At 39.8% G+C, this 17,785-nt stretch overlaps 1 protein-coding gene across 1 annotated transcript; it reads left to right on the forward strand.

Moving 5' to 3' along the window:
- Positions 1-7,187: 7,187 nt before the first annotated feature.
- On the forward strand, positions 7,188-17,512 carry mlphb (melanophilin b; the record flags this gene model as incomplete). The annotated part of the gene is made up of 14 exons (XM_080838699.1): positions 7,188-7,309; positions 7,500-7,721; positions 7,896-8,035; positions 8,302-8,347; positions 9,784-9,841; positions 10,391-10,477; positions 11,279-11,426; positions 13,010-13,233; positions 14,230-14,313; positions 14,555-14,857; positions 15,186-15,338; positions 15,720-15,785; positions 16,395-16,434; positions 17,469-17,512. 14 exons carry the CDS (start codon positions 7,188-7,190, stop codon positions 17,510-17,512), a joined length of 1,737 nt encoding a protein of 578 aa, XP_080694825.1.
- Positions 17,513-17,785: the final 273 nt, after the last annotated feature.

Raw genomic sequence — 17,785 nt, forward strand, 5'->3', positions numbered from 1 at the left:
TCACAACTGAGAACCCCATAATCCCACCTGCATCCTGCTGAGTGCAGACACATGTGGAAAGCAAAGCCTGCCGCGATGCCAAGCACAAAGTACGTTTCCACTGAAGATTCCCCTGCCAAATCCCACAGAAGCTGGCCTTGATAGCCTTGGAGTGGGGCCACAGTGCTGAGCTTCTGACTGACTCGTCATCCCATAGGGCAACAGGAAAGGGATGCACCTCATGACAGGACAGCACCACTGGCTTAGATGTTCTGACCTGCAGTGTACAACTTCAATCATATTGAAGACACTTGGTTTGATTACTTCAAAGGTTCTGCACTATGAGTCTTTTGAACACATTTGTTTTTAGTCAAAGCACGTTTCAAGTCGCAAATATTCAGATGCAGGTGTGTGGGGTAGAAAAGAGGTCCTCAGTGATCACCTCTGTCCTGCACATTGTGCATTTGTTTTGCGTGTCAGCAACTACTGGTCCAAAAATGTGGAGAGCTTTACAGTTTAATCCTGTTCCTGCTGTTGGGCAGCATCTGATGAGATCCATCACGCTACACAAGGACACCGGTGGAAATGGGAATGTGCAGAGCATTTAGGCCAGGCTGAGGAAAGCAACAACTGATACGGATCTGAGTGGAAGTTTGAATGATTCCCAAGCCATTATTAAATTGTGTTTGACTGCAACACACCAGTGCGTTGCCATTGTCACTTTGTGGCAGATGCACAGTGAAAATGGAATAAACAGAACTACAAGAAACAAAACGAACGCAGCATCATTGATAAGAAGTTGCTCTGAAATTACTGTTTTTAAACATGAAATGTGAGGTGAAATAATTCTCATGTTTATTGGCCACCGTCATGAGAACAACTGATCTGATAAGGTCATCAAAGGAATGTTGTCATTTCCTATTGTTTTGTCTGGAAACTGATTGCTGAGTGCTGGAGCAAAATGAGGGAGACCTCTTCCGCTTATTTACATGCCAGAGAGACCCCTTTTAGTCCTGTAAATATTCCATCCATACATTATTTGTTTTAGGTCAGCAACATATTGACACTACTGTTTTTGCATACTTTTAATGAATGATCTACTTTTCCCTACTGGTGTGTTTGTACACTTTCAAAACCTCCATATTTATCAAGACAGTGTGTTGTGAAGTATCTTCGATGCGTGGCAACAGGTATTGGTCTGCTTGAAGAACCAGACTGAGAGTGACTTTAAAGTCGCGACATTGCCTTAATGCACCATTTCTCTTGACCACTGGTACAATAAGTGTTGCTCAGTCTGATTATTCTACCTTCGACAGAATGCTTTGGTCTTTAAGCTGTCTAGTTCTGCATCCACTTTTAGACACTGTCTAGGGGAGAGGACAAGCCCCACGTGGAAGTGCATACAAAGCCAGAACACAGTTTACAGTTTTTTTGTCACAAAACCAACAGTCTGCTTGGCCGTGCTAGTTTTCTCCACATCTAAAGCATGCATTTGCTTTTGTTGGGCATTTAGTTGCAAATTTATGTCCAGTGCATTCATTTGTGGCTCTCTTTTGCAATTCCAATTCATTCTTTGATCCTTCATTCCAACACTTCTCTCTCCCCACTAAGACACTTCTCGAGGTTTACTCCAAATTCTCTGTAGAAACTATTGTAAAAAAGAGGTTATAAACACATTGAACTGCAGTGCCACAGCCCAGCTGCACACTCAATGTTTGTATAAACTTATGTGAAATATACATTAGGTTTACACTCATCACTGGCAGTTGTTTAACCAAATGCCTGTTAACGGTGGTGGGTGGGTGGGTGTGTTGGTGTGTGTGTGTGTGTGTGAGAGGGTGTGTGTGTGTGCGTGCGTGCCTGCGTGTGTGTGTGGGAGGAGGGGCTGTGCTTTTGTCAAGGGCCACCCCACACACGCGCACACACACACACACACACACACACACACACACACACACACACACACACTACCCCACTGCCTAGGTTAGGCTAGAGCCAAGGGAGCAACCTCACCGATTCTCTTGACGGAACAAGCCCAGGCCTTGTGTGCTGCACATGATGAGTTTACCAGCGTTGTCCTGCATCCTGGGAAGTGAACCTGTCAGCCTTCTTGGTGCAATGCTCCTCAAGGCGAGCCACATGTGAATTACATGTGTTGCAAGAGTCACTTTTTTGGTTTGTTGTTTTTTAACAGTGTCTTTCCACACTTCAGTGGTAAAGATATTAACCATCACAGTTTGTATGTTTCTGTTTGTCCTCTTTAATATTGCTCTCACAGTTAGTAAATGAGCAAAAGTTTTTTGAGGGAATTCTCGTTCTCGCAACATGACTGCTCTTGTTATGCTTTGATCATGGCTTTATGTGGTAACTCAAGAAATTATCCTGTAACTCATGTAATGATCTTGCATCAGCTGCAGGGGGCGTATTCTACACATGGACTCACTGGGAGCACTCCTAATGTGTTGTGCCAAAGGGAGGGTCTGCCACTAATGTCTCTTACAGAGGTGAATGGCAAGAAAGTGGTGAGTAACATCCGCCTTTCTCCCATGTGTTTTCTCCATGTTGTAGGGACAGTTGAAACAGCTGTAATAAACTGTTGACCCAAGCACCATTGCAGTAACCAAGCACCAACCTACAAATATTGGCACTGTATATTCACATTCCTTGACCACGCACGCACAGTGTAAACTGTGTCACAATATATGGTAACACTGTAAACTGACAAGGTTGTAACGCTGCCCCTACTTTCTACTGTGCTAATTATGAACTTCTCTCCGGGTAGACGCTGAACTGGTGGCAAGTAAACTTGCACAATCCAACACTGAAAATCAGCTCTCTCCTCTTATCTCACTTCGTTTTTTGCAGGTAAGTAAACAAACACAGTCTGAGGCTTGGATATAATTTACTTTTATTTAGAACAAATGAAGAGGTGCCTTCAGGGCGATATACATGTATATCCTTTAATTATGGAATGACAATTTCCTCAGGGTAAATGCCCTCATACTGTGCACTATTCACTCCTAAAAACAGGTGAACTAGTGCCTCAGAGGCAAAACATTACATTTGTTGGAAGACAGCAACACAGTACAAATACCTCCATGATGTCATATCATATTTACATATTTTGGAAATGAACGCACAGTTCAACGCCTAATGTGTTCTGTATATGAATCTGATTTTCTACCATGTTATGCAGTTATAACATAGTATCGTTTTATTTTACAGTCATCAACTAATTATTTGTGTGTAGTTTTATAGTGCCTGTGTAGACTCTGATGTGAGTTCATCAGCTGACTCCCTCTTTGCCTCCGTAGTATGAGGCCTGCTGTAATATGTAATCTTGGGGTAAAAAAAACTACAAACAGTTAGACGTGCTGCATTTTTTTCTCCTTATCTTAATACATTTGTGTTGAAGGTGACAGAGTAGGAGTAGCTCATTCTGGACTTGAATTAGCAGGCAGTGCATTGTTATTGAAATACAGGGGAATACTTAGATTTGTGCATTACAAAAGAAATATTTTACCACAAATGGTGACTATCCTGAGAAAAATAGGAACCTATAGTTGTTCGTGGGTCAAAATTAGTACAGATTAGTAAAAATGTAACAGATGAATAGCTGTCCTTTAGGACAGATGTAGGCTGTGTCTAATATTTAAAAAATCTTAAAAAAGAGAAAATCTTCTGATAGTGTAACAATTCCTGATTGTGCCTCATCAAATACAATGTGATCATCAGATTATCCCTCACATCTTGATACAGAAGCATCTAAATGCTGAAAGCATGACTACTTGTTATTTTCAGTGTTTCCGTCTTACACCCTCCAAAAGTGAGGCACTGCAGAGTCCCCTGGTACATCTTACGTAGTTTTTTAACTACTTAACTGAATTAGACAACTAGATTACAGTAAAAATGTTCTCCCCCTTTTCTGTGTCAAATGTACGGTGTCTTGTATCCTACCAGTGTGTATAACGCTGAGATACATTATGGTCATTCTCTCTCTAAACGCACACAAATGCATGGTGTTGGCTTTTTAGAGAGTGGAGAGGTTGTCTGTTAAATGTTTCAGTGTGTCTGCCCTAAAATGGCATTCCAAAATTCCAAAAGCTCAGGCAGATAATTTTTTCAGTTAAAGGTTTGCCACATCTAAATAAAACCAGTGGAAAAAAACTTCTACTTGGGGAAAATCTAGGAACCTGTCGGGGGGGAATGGTGTTTTGAAGTTGGGAGTAGTACCCGGATCTGTTTTGATCATATTTAACTTAGATTCCTGTGTCATGTGATTGTCCAAGGCCAGAGCTAAATTAAAGTTGGTGTGCAGTCTGCAGACCTCCCCACCAGAACGGCCTTACGTGTGTCCCAGCGCCTGGTGCAGTCATGTGATGCTGGTGAAAATCAGATTTACACAGCGGGAGGGGGTGACCTGCTCTAAACTCTGTCTGAGTTCTCCTCTCTGGCCCTGTGCTCCATTGGCTGAGCTGTGTTTTCCCCCTGGCCGTGCTAAGATTTCTGCTCTTGGCTGTGTGCCTGTTGTGTGGATGGGACACCTGTTGCACAGATGAAGCACGCATGGATCATACCAATCAGTCACTGATATTAATTATGTGTGATATGTAAACATGCGTTTTTTTACTCAATTTACTTTTCTCCATGTATGTTACTTTTGTATCCAAAAGTTATTTTAACATGCAGTTATGCCTAGGTTCATATATGTCTAAGAGTTTACATGCAAGATACTTTTGATGGTGATTTACTAGATTTACTAGGTGATTTACTAGATAAATCAGTTACTCTTCAGGCTCATTAGGGCTGAGATCACAGTAAACAAGTTTGGTCTTCCTCCACCTCCATTCATTGGACATGTGATCAGCCCAGCGGTTGGTCATCCTGACTGCCTGCCCTCACTTGGACAAGTCTCAAAGGATTTGAACACAAGCCCCAGAGAAAAAACTAAGGTAAAATGACCAGATTTATTCCACTTTTCATATTTAAGCCTAGTTTCAGTCAAATAGTCCAAATGTCAGCTTTACCCATCAGCTAATGAATATTTAGCATGTTTAACTTCTTTTCATTTGCAGAACTTTAATATTTGCAAGCATTGCTACTCCATTACTAACAATGTAATTGAAAAGACAATATATTGTGGAGACTTTAGAGTTGAATTATTTAAATTGGCATGGCATCTTCAACAGATGAGGACAATCATTCAGCAGGGTATTAGGAATGTGTGTGAACTGTCTGTCGTGAGTAGCGAATATTGCCGAGACAGTTGAGAGTACAGTGTCCATTTCAGGCTCAAAGTTGTGCTCAGCTCAGCTGTGTACATCTTTAAACATATTAAATGCTTCCAGGAGACTAACAAAGTATTTTTTTTAATTAATAAAGTATTTAATGTTTATATTATGTTAAGCCTCTTATAAAGATGTCAAACATTTATTTTTGAAACCACTTTTTTAGCCACACATTCAGTCATAAGGCTCACTGAATGGCCGTTCAGTTTCGAAGAGGAATTGAATTACAGAGACATGTTGGGTTGTTAGTGGGTTTTGCTTCAAGAAGACACACACGTTGTTGCCCGTTGCTATGCCACATCTCAGCCTTGAGATGTATACTGATTTATTGAAACATAGACTAATCACACATGGAGGATGAAGAGTAACAAAAGACTGCTATGTCCCAGGCTCTGAATGCACTCTGAATCTTTGGACAGGGATTCGAGCATGCTTGATGTAAAAATTGCACGGCCAAGGCCACTTGATTTACTGCTAGTGCCCTTATGAGAGTTCAGGAATGAAGCTTGCAGCTGGACAGATTTGACTGTCTTGCGTTTCTTGCCCTGGTCAGGAAGAAAAAGAGAAACAGACTGAGGACTGTGCAGAAATGCTTCTAAATTAAGAATGAAGAAGAAGTAGAAACCCATAATAGTGATTTGCCTCCAGTTTTTGACTGGTTATGTTTTGTAGGTGTACTCCTTCAATGTCTGACGTGTGAGGCTATTTACTCTGCGTAAAGGTGATGTTGTTGGATTGCAGAGGTATGATGCTGCCAGTCTCATGAAGGGTAGGACAGGTCGTGAGGACGGAATAAAGTCAGCGTTAGCTTGATGCTCTGAGTTAACATGAAACGGAGCTTCATGTAGCAGCACATGTAGATTATCATCAGGTTGCTTACAATCCAATTACAATTGAAGTTGAAGTTGAAACATTACGTTGTTTTAGTAATACCATGAAGTGAAGCCATGCTCGTATTTATTAATTCTCCCAGCAGCAGTCAGGCTACAGAAAGTGGACATTTGCACATTTTGTTCTGTGATGTAAAAGAACTCATGTTTTAGGAAGTTTTGTACTCCTGCAAAACTGGCAATAATTTGTCATTGAATTCATTTCAAAAGAGCCATCCAGAAACTGAATAGAACTGACCTTTTTTGTCTCAGCTTGTATATTCTGAAGTTACCAGTCTGGTCTCACCATTGACTGTACAGAATTCAAAAGGCAGAATCAATGTTATTCTCATCACTTTGAGATGTTGGACTGTTGTTTAACTGGCCAATTTCTGGCTGAAACTCAGTTGAACAGAGACATTGAACCTCAACCTTACCAATGATTATAGAAGGGATGAGAATTATCTTTTTATTTTTGTATCCCATCCCTAATGTGTGGTGAACCCACCTGAAACATATGGGTTTATACGGATTAGCCCCCCCTTTTATCCCCTAATGGAGACTGCATTCTTCCTCATTCCTTGGGCTTCCAGTCAACTGACCAGCCAGCCAAACTCTAGCCACTTCAAAACACATGTTTGGCTGTTTCAGTCAGAGGTTCTAGGATTGCATCATATTTCCCTAAATAACTTGTAGTTCTTAATGGGAGGAAAAAAATGTGGAAATACAGCATAATTGAATTCAGACTTTGTTCCAATGGGTCACTAACTAAGGACCAAAAATATTTAAAAATAATTTATGTTCTTGAATTAGAAGTCATGTAAAGGTCGAGCAAAAGCCTATTTAAATATATAGTGCCCCTAACTAGTTGTGTTGTTTTAGTTGAAGATATATCAATTTCACATTACTCTTGCTGTAAAAACAAGGTGGGCTCCTACCCAGGTACTCACTGCTGGATGATTTAGCTGATTTAGTTTTATATTACTTGTGTTATGCAAAAATCATTCCAGCCCCAGTTTATCATCGACCAACCCATAGAGAGTGGTTCAACATGAACATGATGCCAGGGAAGACGCTGGACCTGTCCAGACTGACAGACGAGGAGGCCAAGCATGTCTGGAAAGTAGTACAGAGGGACTTCAACCTGCGCAAAAAAGAGGAGAACAGGCTTGGGTAAGGCCCTGCCAAACAGATATTTCAAACATGGCAGCTAGCAGCGATAAAGTGTTTACGTTACTGGGAAGCTGGGGTTGCGGAATATTATTAGATCATAGTGGCCATTTTCTATTTCTCCTACTGTAGTTCTGTTTTAATTTGAAAGAAACACAGGCGTTCAAGCATTCTCAAACTGTATTTATAACAGAGATTTGAAGACTAAAATTGAGAAGGAGGAGACCAAAACAGAGCTGTTGGGGTCCCAGTCCAATCTGTCAGATTCTCTCTGCATACGATGCCTTCAGCCCTTCAAGTTTCTAGTGAACAGCAAGCGTGAGTGCCTGGACTGCCACCTCTTCGCCTGCAAAGCCTGCAGCCGTTACAACAAGAAAGAGCGTGGCTGGGTGTGTGACCCCTGTCGAATGGCCAGGTAAAGCCAGACCTAGATGTGTATATCATGAGAGCCAATGGGCATTCATCATGTAGATTTAGGTAACCAGGATGTATACAGTGGAACAATTCATCTTGTTAAACCTGCACAAAACTGAAATCTTTATTCTTGTTAATGAAAATGTTCTCTGCTTTTCTGTGCTGTGCCTTGCAGAGTTTTAAAGATCGGCACACTGGAATGGTACCATGAGAATGTGAGATCTCGTTTCAAGCGTTTCGGCAGTGCGAAAGTGATGAGATCCCTGTACAAGAGGATCAGTTCAGAACGCACCCGCTCTGAGACTGATCTAAGGGGTGGGTACCCTCAGCACCCTCTCCACAGTTACTATTCAAACAGCAAAATGTAGTCCTTTTAATGGGATTATACTGGGATAAGATCTTGAGAGAGATTTTGTAGAGGATTCAGATTTTCTTTAACTTCTACACTTTCCTTTTTCCGTGGCATAATATTTTCATTATACTGTATATGTAATAGTTTGTAATAATCATGTTTGTCATTCTTTTTCACGGGTCATGTGGGTTTGTTTTCACGGGTCATGTGGATATGTTTTCTAAACCAGAGCCTCGTGAGGATGACACTCACAGTATGCCAGACGTCTATGGTGAGTACAGTATCCACAGATCACATTTGCATTGATTGCTGGACAAAGAGGTCATGGGAAAAAATGAAAAATAGATAATACCGCAAATTAACTGCTACTCATTGTCTTGTTTTCAATGAAATCCATTGTATGGTTCTTTTGCATGGACAGGTCATAAAACAGATAAAACAGTGCCCCTAATCACTTGATAAAACGGTGCACCTGAACACTTGATAAAACGGTGCACCTGAACACTTGATTAAACATTACTCAATAAGTTGTTGGTGAAGGGTGAACTGTTCTAAGTAACCCGGTAACGTTCTCCTCTAACATAATATCTCCAGCTCTGACTTCTCCAGTTCTCCAACTCACTCTTTCTAACAGCTAACCCTCTGTGGCACTGTGAAATAACCTAGGATCATTATATTAACCAATGTACAATAACCCCCACAACCATATCTAGTTATTCCACCCTTACTGTAGAACCGTCATACTCATACCGCATAGTATTTATTTATTACTGCACTTCCTGAACTCTCCACTTTGCACTATTCCTATACTTTTTTAGACTGTTAGACCATTGCACTGTTGTATTGTTTTGCACTGCTGTATTGTTTTGTGTTGTGATGTGTATTTTGTGTAATGTGTAAGCACACTGAGAGCCACTGCACCAAGACAAATTCCTTGTTTGTGCAAACTTACTTGGCCAATAAAACTTGATTCTGATTCTGATTCTCTCACGTTGTCTCACTCTTTCTCTCACTTTCTCTCACTCTTGCTTACAGTTTTGCTCTTCCTTTCTCCCATTCTCTCTTCCCACTTTCGGTCTCTGTCTCACTCTCTCACTCTCTCACTCTCTCTCTCACTTACTCTCTCAATCTTTCTCTCTCTCTCTCTCAACCTGCCTCGGTCCTACATTGCTGACTAATTCAATAAGAACCACGGGAACAAAATGTTTCAGAGTCAACAGCATACTCAGACAGATCAAAGAGAAAAAGAAAAGTAGACTCCGGGTGCCTTCACTTAAGCAACATGGAGAAGCAGGAGTCAAGAAAACGTAATAGAATGGAAAAACAAATCATGGATCTGTAAAGATGGTTTGGGACTCTCGGCTGCTTTGTCATATGTTGTGTAACAAGTCATTGTCAAAAGGATCTAGTCCAATAGATGACCTATAATTATAGAAAACAATATGCAGAAATAGAAACACTGTTCAAAGTCACTTAGGTAGAATTTTGAGATGAAGAATAAACCAGCCTATGAAGAAGGACAGGGCATTGTCCCAAGTAGACTGTGCTCTATCATTCCAGAGAGAGAGGAAAGATGATCTTAACAGTAAGCTGTTAAGCCTACAGTTGGTTATTATATTTTGATGTATTACTACACATCATTGTATCTTATGACAGTTACAGCATAACTCATTGTTGTGATTCATATTCCATTTATATCCTGTTTAGGTAGGTCATATGGCCATGATGAAGACCATTCAGACACTCAGGAGAGAGCAAACCGCAAACAGGTACGATTTTCACCCCTTCTTGTGTCCTCTAAGCCTTTCCATATCATTTCCAAAACTTAAATCAATCAGTGGAAAATAAATAATTTATAGATGTTTAGAGTCCCCTTCTGAGCTGTGTAGGTTTGTCATGGTCAGGATTTCCTCCTTCACTGCCCAGGCAGATAACACCCAATGAGACAGATGCTTAGGGACCTTCAAAATGCTTTACTTTCCATTGTCACAAAGCACGGATATTATATCACAAGACATGAAAATATCTTTCTTTTTGTGGCAGAGAAGCAGTCATCAGTGGGTATCATTTTTTTCGAATCTCATTAGCTCCAAAGCCTTTGAGTTTTGCCTCAGTGATCGGTCTGCTGAGCATTTTGTGGTCTGAGAGCCAAAGATGATTTTTTTCTTTATCAGTATTTGACTGATGAGTTTGAATCAGCTTGACAGTCATTTGGTTTGAGCCAAGTCATTGCATATACTCAAGTAAGTATCTCTGCTTGGATTAAAACCCTTTTGCTCTCTCTCTCCCTTGCTCTCTCACTCACTCTGGTCTTCAAGAAGAGGAAATCCAAACGCCTTCTTCCTGTGGATCCTCTTGATTTTGATCCTGAGTACTCTACATACTCCAGACGCCACTCTTTCCAGGTGTGCAAACTCTTTCTCAATTGATCCTCTATGGTTCAGTGTTCACTCTCAGAATTAGTTTATTTTACACTATTTTCTTGTTCAGTCCACTTTTTATCAGCTGTAAGACAAACACTTTCATTCCTTCAACACTTCAAATATATTAAATTGGTATAGATATAACTGACATTGAAACTGAACCCACGTCAATTGTTTGAATCTAATCAAACTCTTGACAGTTTTTGCTTTCATATTGTCTTTTTAATATTAATTACTTTTTGAAATTGTGTTACTATAGAGCTTGTTGTTTAAGGAAGAGTGTACTATGGAGATTGTTGTTTAAAGGCACCCAGTGCAACTTTCGAGGCTTAAAAATAAACATTCAATTTCTAGTCTTTTTTACACGTAGTAAGTTTCAATAACGCCATACCATTACATACCGACATTCAAGCAGCAAAGATGAGACGTCGTTGTGTGGTGAGAACTGATAGAAAATCGATAACAACAACAATCGCCGCCATTTTCTTTATTTTTTGTAACCTACAATAAATAAAGCAGGCTTCCAGTCAATGGAGAAATGGCTTCTCCCCACCGGCGATTGTTCTTGTTTACGATTTTCTATCAGTTCTCAACACACAACGACGTCTCATCTTTGCTCCTTGAATGTCGATATGTAATGGTATGGAGTTATTGAAACTTACTACGTGTAAAAAAGACTAGAAATTGAATGTTTCATTTTCATTGAATGTTTACATAAAGTTGCACTGGGTGACTTTAAGGAAGAGTGTACCTTAAGAGTCTGATGAGTTTAAATATACTTAGGACAATGGGAGCTTGGAGAATCTGGCACCGGCTGAGTCAGCAAATGTGGAGAAGGACTTGGCATCAGTCTTCCAACAGATTCAGAACTGCTTTGGGCCCGGGTCAGACTATGACAGTCAATGGGATAGGGAGAGAATTGCACACTTTGGTAAGGAGTCCAGAGAATGTACACTTTTTGCTTAGAGAAACAAAACATGGAGTAATGTTCTTTGTTCATGGAGCATTCAATTGTAAATAGCAATACTAATTTTAAAATAGTTGCATGCAGTGTGAATAAATCAATCTTTATATTGTGAATTAGAGTAGATTTTTTCCAGAGATTGAACAACCTCAATCATGCAGTTGAAGCTAGAATATTTTTGCATCACTCTTTAAAAACAATGGGCCTCATTCTCGACCTTTTTCTGTAATTCTTCAGAAATGTTTCTTACACGACTTCGCAAAAACAACGTAAGAGAAACGCTTCCGCTGCATTCCCGCACGCTTGAAAATGTGTTCATAAGCAGCCGAAGTCTTCTCATCTGGGTTCCTTCCAATTAGTTTCTTAGATTGATGCGCGTTCTCGTGAAAGTGGATTTGCATACATACACGCCCTGCCAGCTCCTTATTAGGAGACGCAATTTTAGAAACGTGTGCTGTCGCAATCTCCCGAATCCACCTCGTAACAGGTGTTCATTAATAAGGTGGAGATATTGTATTACGTTGAACGTCCGAAGTCCGTAAAACACATTTAAGTAGTCACTTTTTTTTTTTTTAAATCGAAAATTTATTACGAAGACCGGTCCCAAGTACGAGTATAAATTGCAGTCAGTCCTGTCGTTCGAAATGGCCTCCATAGGGGTGAAGACTGGCCACGAGAAGTAGTATAAAATGCAATAAATTAATCCCTTAGTTCTTAGAGATTGGGTTTAGGGTTTATTTATTTATTCACTTACATTTGCAGTGTTCATGTCATTCACATTCAGTCACTTAGCAGACGCGGCCTTTGTCCAAAGTGACGTACAAGGGAGAGAACAGTCAAGCTACGAGCCATATAGACCTAGTGTAACAATAAATACTACCTCGTAGAATTATGACTATAAATGTGAAACGTAATTGTTAATGATACAAATATTCTCGTATTTATTATTATCATAATTATTTTAATCCGAGGATGTCTGTAGAGTTGACGTGAACGCAATCACCAACGGGTTCTCACAAATTCAACCGTTAACCCTTTTACTGTAATACAGAGTTTTTTCAAATGTCATTCCTCAACGCGATTCCTCAAATAACCACAAGATGGCCGGTGGAATCGCATTTGAGAAGATTCCGGCAGAGTTACGACTGCTATTTCGTGTTCTGAAAGTCGTCTGAAGTTCAGAAGAAAGCACAGAAGAAAAAACTATGGAGAATGGCAAATGTTTTCCTAAATCCACCGAAGTGGAGTTCCTTCTGAAATCCTTCTGAAAGTCTTCCCAATTGCTGTCGAGAATGAGGCCCAATGTGCTTTACTGTAAGCTAGCACAGTGTCTTGTAGATCACTGAAGGTACAGTTCTGCTAGCTCTCCAGTCAGATGCCACTTCCGTTCATTTTTAACCTCATAATCAATCTATTTAAGTTCTAACAACATTTTATTAAAATTAGCTAATTTAGGACATTGGACTTAACTGTCAATTTCCCTGAAAACCCAGACTTGAACTCCATTTCTACAACATCCACTGTTTTTTTTTCTTTTCTTTTCATGACAGATGATGGTGTGTATCCTGCGCATAGGAAAAAACGTGGACAGTCCCACATGAAGCACAGGCACTCTTACTGCGGAAGCAGCAGCTACTTCCCATTTTATGAGAAACCCCAGAGCCTAGACGATCCCTCAGAAGAGGATGAAAACGTTTACCTGTACCAGCCGCTCATGCCTAGGAGCAGCCAGGCGTCCCTGGAAGAGGACCCTGCTCACGTGCCTCCTCAACAGGTTTTACATCTGGAGCAAGACACACACAAACACACATACTTCCTTTCACTCATACTGCACACAAGCATATATTTCACATCTTAAAGCACACCATGTACTCTTCCCCCGTTCAATATATTTCCATATGCACACACTTCCAATAAATGCACAGGCTCTGGAATTCATGTATAGACTCAGTCAGACACACATGCACATATTAGCCCAGGTAATCTCACAAAACATTTTTAAAGACAACTTTCTGAGGGCAGATTTGAGTGCAAGTCCTGCTCCCAAAGCAATTTAGGAAACAGTTCCTCTTTATTTTCCTAAACAGAGCACAGTGTGGGAAAACTGTCAAGATAAGGAATAATAAAAATATGTCCAGCTGTGAATTGTTGGAGCTGTAGTTGGAACCCTCTGTGCTTTTTCTCAAATGTCCACATCCTATCTTCAGGCCTTCACTCAAGCCTTTCATGTCTGTCCAAGACTCCATCTTTGTTTTATTTTTCTTCAAGGTCTGAGTCTGTTTGTGTCATTGCTTGTTAGTTTTTTAAATACACAAACGCTCCCCAGACCATCCAAGTCGTGCAAAATTTGCATCGTCTGCAGAAGCACATGTCTCTGGCTTAAAATATTTTTAAATCATTCATGTATGTGATTTTTAAATGGTCCACGATATGTCTTTAAGAGGGCTGCAAAGTTTAATGTTACTGAAGTTGGCAAAGAATTTCTCTTCCACAAACATACATAGAGCACATAAGTTTCACAAGCTAACCTGACAGACACCGTTTATAATATTTCAAATCTGAAAGTCGTGTTGAAAACAATGTCGGTCATTAGTTATAAAAAGTGATGGAAGTTATGATGAGACCAGTCACAAATGTTTCTGTAGTCTAAATTACAGGAAGACATTCTCAATTTTCCATTATTCTGTCAGCACTGTCTAAATCTCATTTCCTGAGTTTAACTAACTTCATATTATATCATTCTGACTGTACTTTCCATGTTCCCATGAAGATATTCGAGATAAACAAGCGCATGTCAGCCATTGAGACTCTTCTTAACCGTCTGGAACATAAGATGACTACAGATGTACCACCGGTGTGTAACTGTAATGTAATAGCATATAGAGTAATATTTGACTGGAAGTCTTTGAATCTCATCTTCCAATCTATTGTAATTCATAAATTGTTTTGAGATATAATTACCATGGGTAACAGAAACCCATTATTTGTAGCAGTTTCAAACTGTTACAGTATTATACTGAAGTTCAGATTTTAAAGATTAAAGTTTTCACAGTTATTCTTACAATAGTCCTCACATGCATGTTTTCAATTGTCAGGTGCCTGTTCAGCTGACAGCAGCAGACCTTGAAGAGGAAAAGCTGAGAAAGAAACTTAATGAATTGACAGGGAACATCAGTGACAAGGGTCTTTCCTCAGATGAGGATGAGTTCAAAATGTTTGAGTACGAACCACCCCGAAGGATAGACTCTCCCCAAACATTGGAATATCCAAGGAGGGATGAATCCCCCCGAAGGATAGAATTTCCACAAAAGACTGAGTCTCCGAAAAGGATGGGATCTCTTTGGAGAAATGGATCTCCCCGTAAGAATGGATCTCCTCAAAAGCCTGAACCTTATAAGGTAAACAGTATCACTTCCACTGACACAGAGCACACTTCCTCAAAGTGACAGAACCCAGAACGATGCATTTCAGATTTATTTGTTCCATTCTTGTAAGTACAGAAAATGGCCATGTCACTTCCAATCACTTTGTGTTTCTCTGTAAACTTGACCAGCTGAGTAATGCAAGTGACAGGATTCATGATTGGGCAGCACACAAAGGAATTGTTACAGTGTGGTGACAAACATTACTTTGTGCTATTCTATGTATTAAACAACACCCTGTGTTATACACAATATATTCGATGAAATGAAGATGAAATTAGATGAACTTCTGTTGCTTTTACAGTCTTGCCTGAAAACAGACAGGTCAGCAGACCTGGCCAACCCACTCAAGGAGACTGTGAAGCGTCGCCAAAGTGCCACCGCACAGTTTCAGCTCGCTGACCTCGAGGACCAAGTGGCACTGGCGGCAGCCAAGGTCCAGAACACTGAGAGTGAGGTGAGCTCTATGGAACTCTCATGCACCATTCAGGTCTCTTTTACTGAGTGTCTTCAATATTGCTTTGGAGGCTCTTTTGTTATATCAGGAAGCGTGTTTTATGGCATTTGAATTGTCTGCAAATCCAAAGCCACAATTACACACTGTTGTCCACTCAAAATTACATTCTTATTTCATACGCTGAAAAATGTAAATGTCTGAAACATAGCTTGGTAACCCAAAATGTTTTATATGTATCCATTATAACTCACTAACAAACATTTCCACTATATTCTCTGCTTTCCCTGAAAAGGGTTGTAGTACAACACGAGCAGTTCCGTTGGCAGTTGTTTGCAGTTTTTGCCTCAATACCAGTTGAAACCATGATTTTGTCTTTTTCAGATGTCTGACATCCAAAGCAGAATGGCTTTGCTGAGTGTTGGCGGTCCAGAGAAGCCCTGGAGGGGGGTGGGTGTGGAGGAACGGCACACTAACACAAAGCACTGATAGACAGACGTCTCCCCATAGGGCTCTGTAACGAACACACATCTCTGTGGAGGCAAAACCACTGACAGCGAAGAAACACAACAACACTGATTGACAGCTCCAAAACATAATGCTGTCTCTCACACAGTGCTGTGGCACTCATACACATTTGTTTAATGGCTTCCCCGCAGCCTTGTCATAGTTATTCTAGTGAAATCCCATATAACAGAAGAGTTGCTTGAACAAAGACACACAGTATGCAGAAGAGACAGACAACAGAGAGTATGTCAACCTATGGGAAACTTCAACATCACATTTATGCTCAGATTTCCTTATGGCACATAACATAGGGTAAATTGTCTTTGTGACACATACACATATGAATACATTGATACATACAGTACATTGAAATATGAATACACTGTTACGTACCATAATATTTTAATACACGGTTACATACATTGTGTTATGACACTCAGGTCTGCACTGTATTTCATTTTATATTGCTATCTCATCTACTTAATGTTACCACATGTTGTTTCAGTGGATGAACTGGTCTATTGTGTTTTGTTTCGTTGTTGATGTTTTTAGAACCAACAGCACAGACGGCTCTCCCAAGATTTTCCAATGAGTAAGAAACTTATGATTTTGATTTTATCATTTCTATGTATGTAATGTAAGTATACAAAAAAATATGTAAGGTTTGTTTTAATGTCCTAAAGTACGGAAGCCCTAAGGTGCCATCATTTTTTTTATTTATTTAAGACCCCCGTTACTTGAGATCTTGTTTACCTAATTAACTTGTGATAATGAAATTTGGTTATCCCAAGATAACGATATAATTAATTCAATATCTCAGGGAAACGATAAAAGACAGCCAGCAAGCTGTTTTGGCAGGGCACTCAACATGAGCCCAATGTTGTGGTGGACTTTATTGCGGATCAGCTTGGCCTTGGGAGACTGGGTTTCTGAAGAATGTGCGATAAAGCTGAAGGAAAATAAACGTTGATTAACATTATATTGTTTTCAACCTAAAAGTGCATGCTATGTGGCTGGTGTTTGGCTGGGTCATTGTGAAGCTTACCAAATAGGTTGTTATATCCCAACATGTCTGATGTGGATATTTCTCCCGCTATTTCAGCAGGCATCAAGCCTCGAGAAATGTGATGCACTGACCAATGTAGGCTTCTCTTGTCAGCCTACCCTGAATGACATTCTTTATACGTTACAGGACAAGACACCACATGGCCCATTTAATTTGTTAACACGCAATATCGAATTAATGATGTCCTTATTTCAGGAGAACAATGTTTCTTTATTGCAAAAAAACAATATAAATTAGTCAAGATCTAATTAAAACTAAGTAAAATAACTTGATATCATGCGAAAATTATGTCAAAAATAATATACCAATGATGGCAGTTTAGGGCTTCCGTACTAAAGACATTCTGAAAGCATTTTTCCAATCCTGAAAACAGCTTTGTCCTTAAATTACTCACAATATGGACCTGAATGCTCTTCCACCATTTTCATAGGATTTGTTTATACACACAAAAAACATTTAGCACATTCTTGTCATTCATCCGTCCGTCATTTGAGTCCAGGATTCCAGTACCTTTCAATCTTTGATATTACAGCTACTGTAATAATTTCCCCCAACCCCAGATTCCAGTGGCACAGTGTCTCGCAGGAAATTAAGCATCCTTTGAGCAGGAGAGAGAGAGGACCGTTTACCATCATGCCGGAGCAACAGAAGAAGCCTGCTTTCATTTCTCACTCTAGCTGCACTAATATGAGTTTTAGGAAATTAACGCTAACTAATGTATAGACAACAATGTTTTAATTACAGCAACCTCATTAATATATATAATTGTGCATTACACATATTGAATTGTTGAATTGAGTCTTTGCATGCATGTATGTACACCTGACAGTTACTCAGTACTAAACAAGAGTTAATTCATAAAATATTAAACTATTTT

Source organism: Sprattus sprattus (assembly GCF_963457725.1).
Source record: "Sprattus sprattus genome assembly, chromosome: 5".
NCBI classification, from domain to species: Eukaryota; Metazoa; Chordata; class Actinopteri; order Clupeiformes; family Clupeidae; genus Sprattus; species Sprattus sprattus.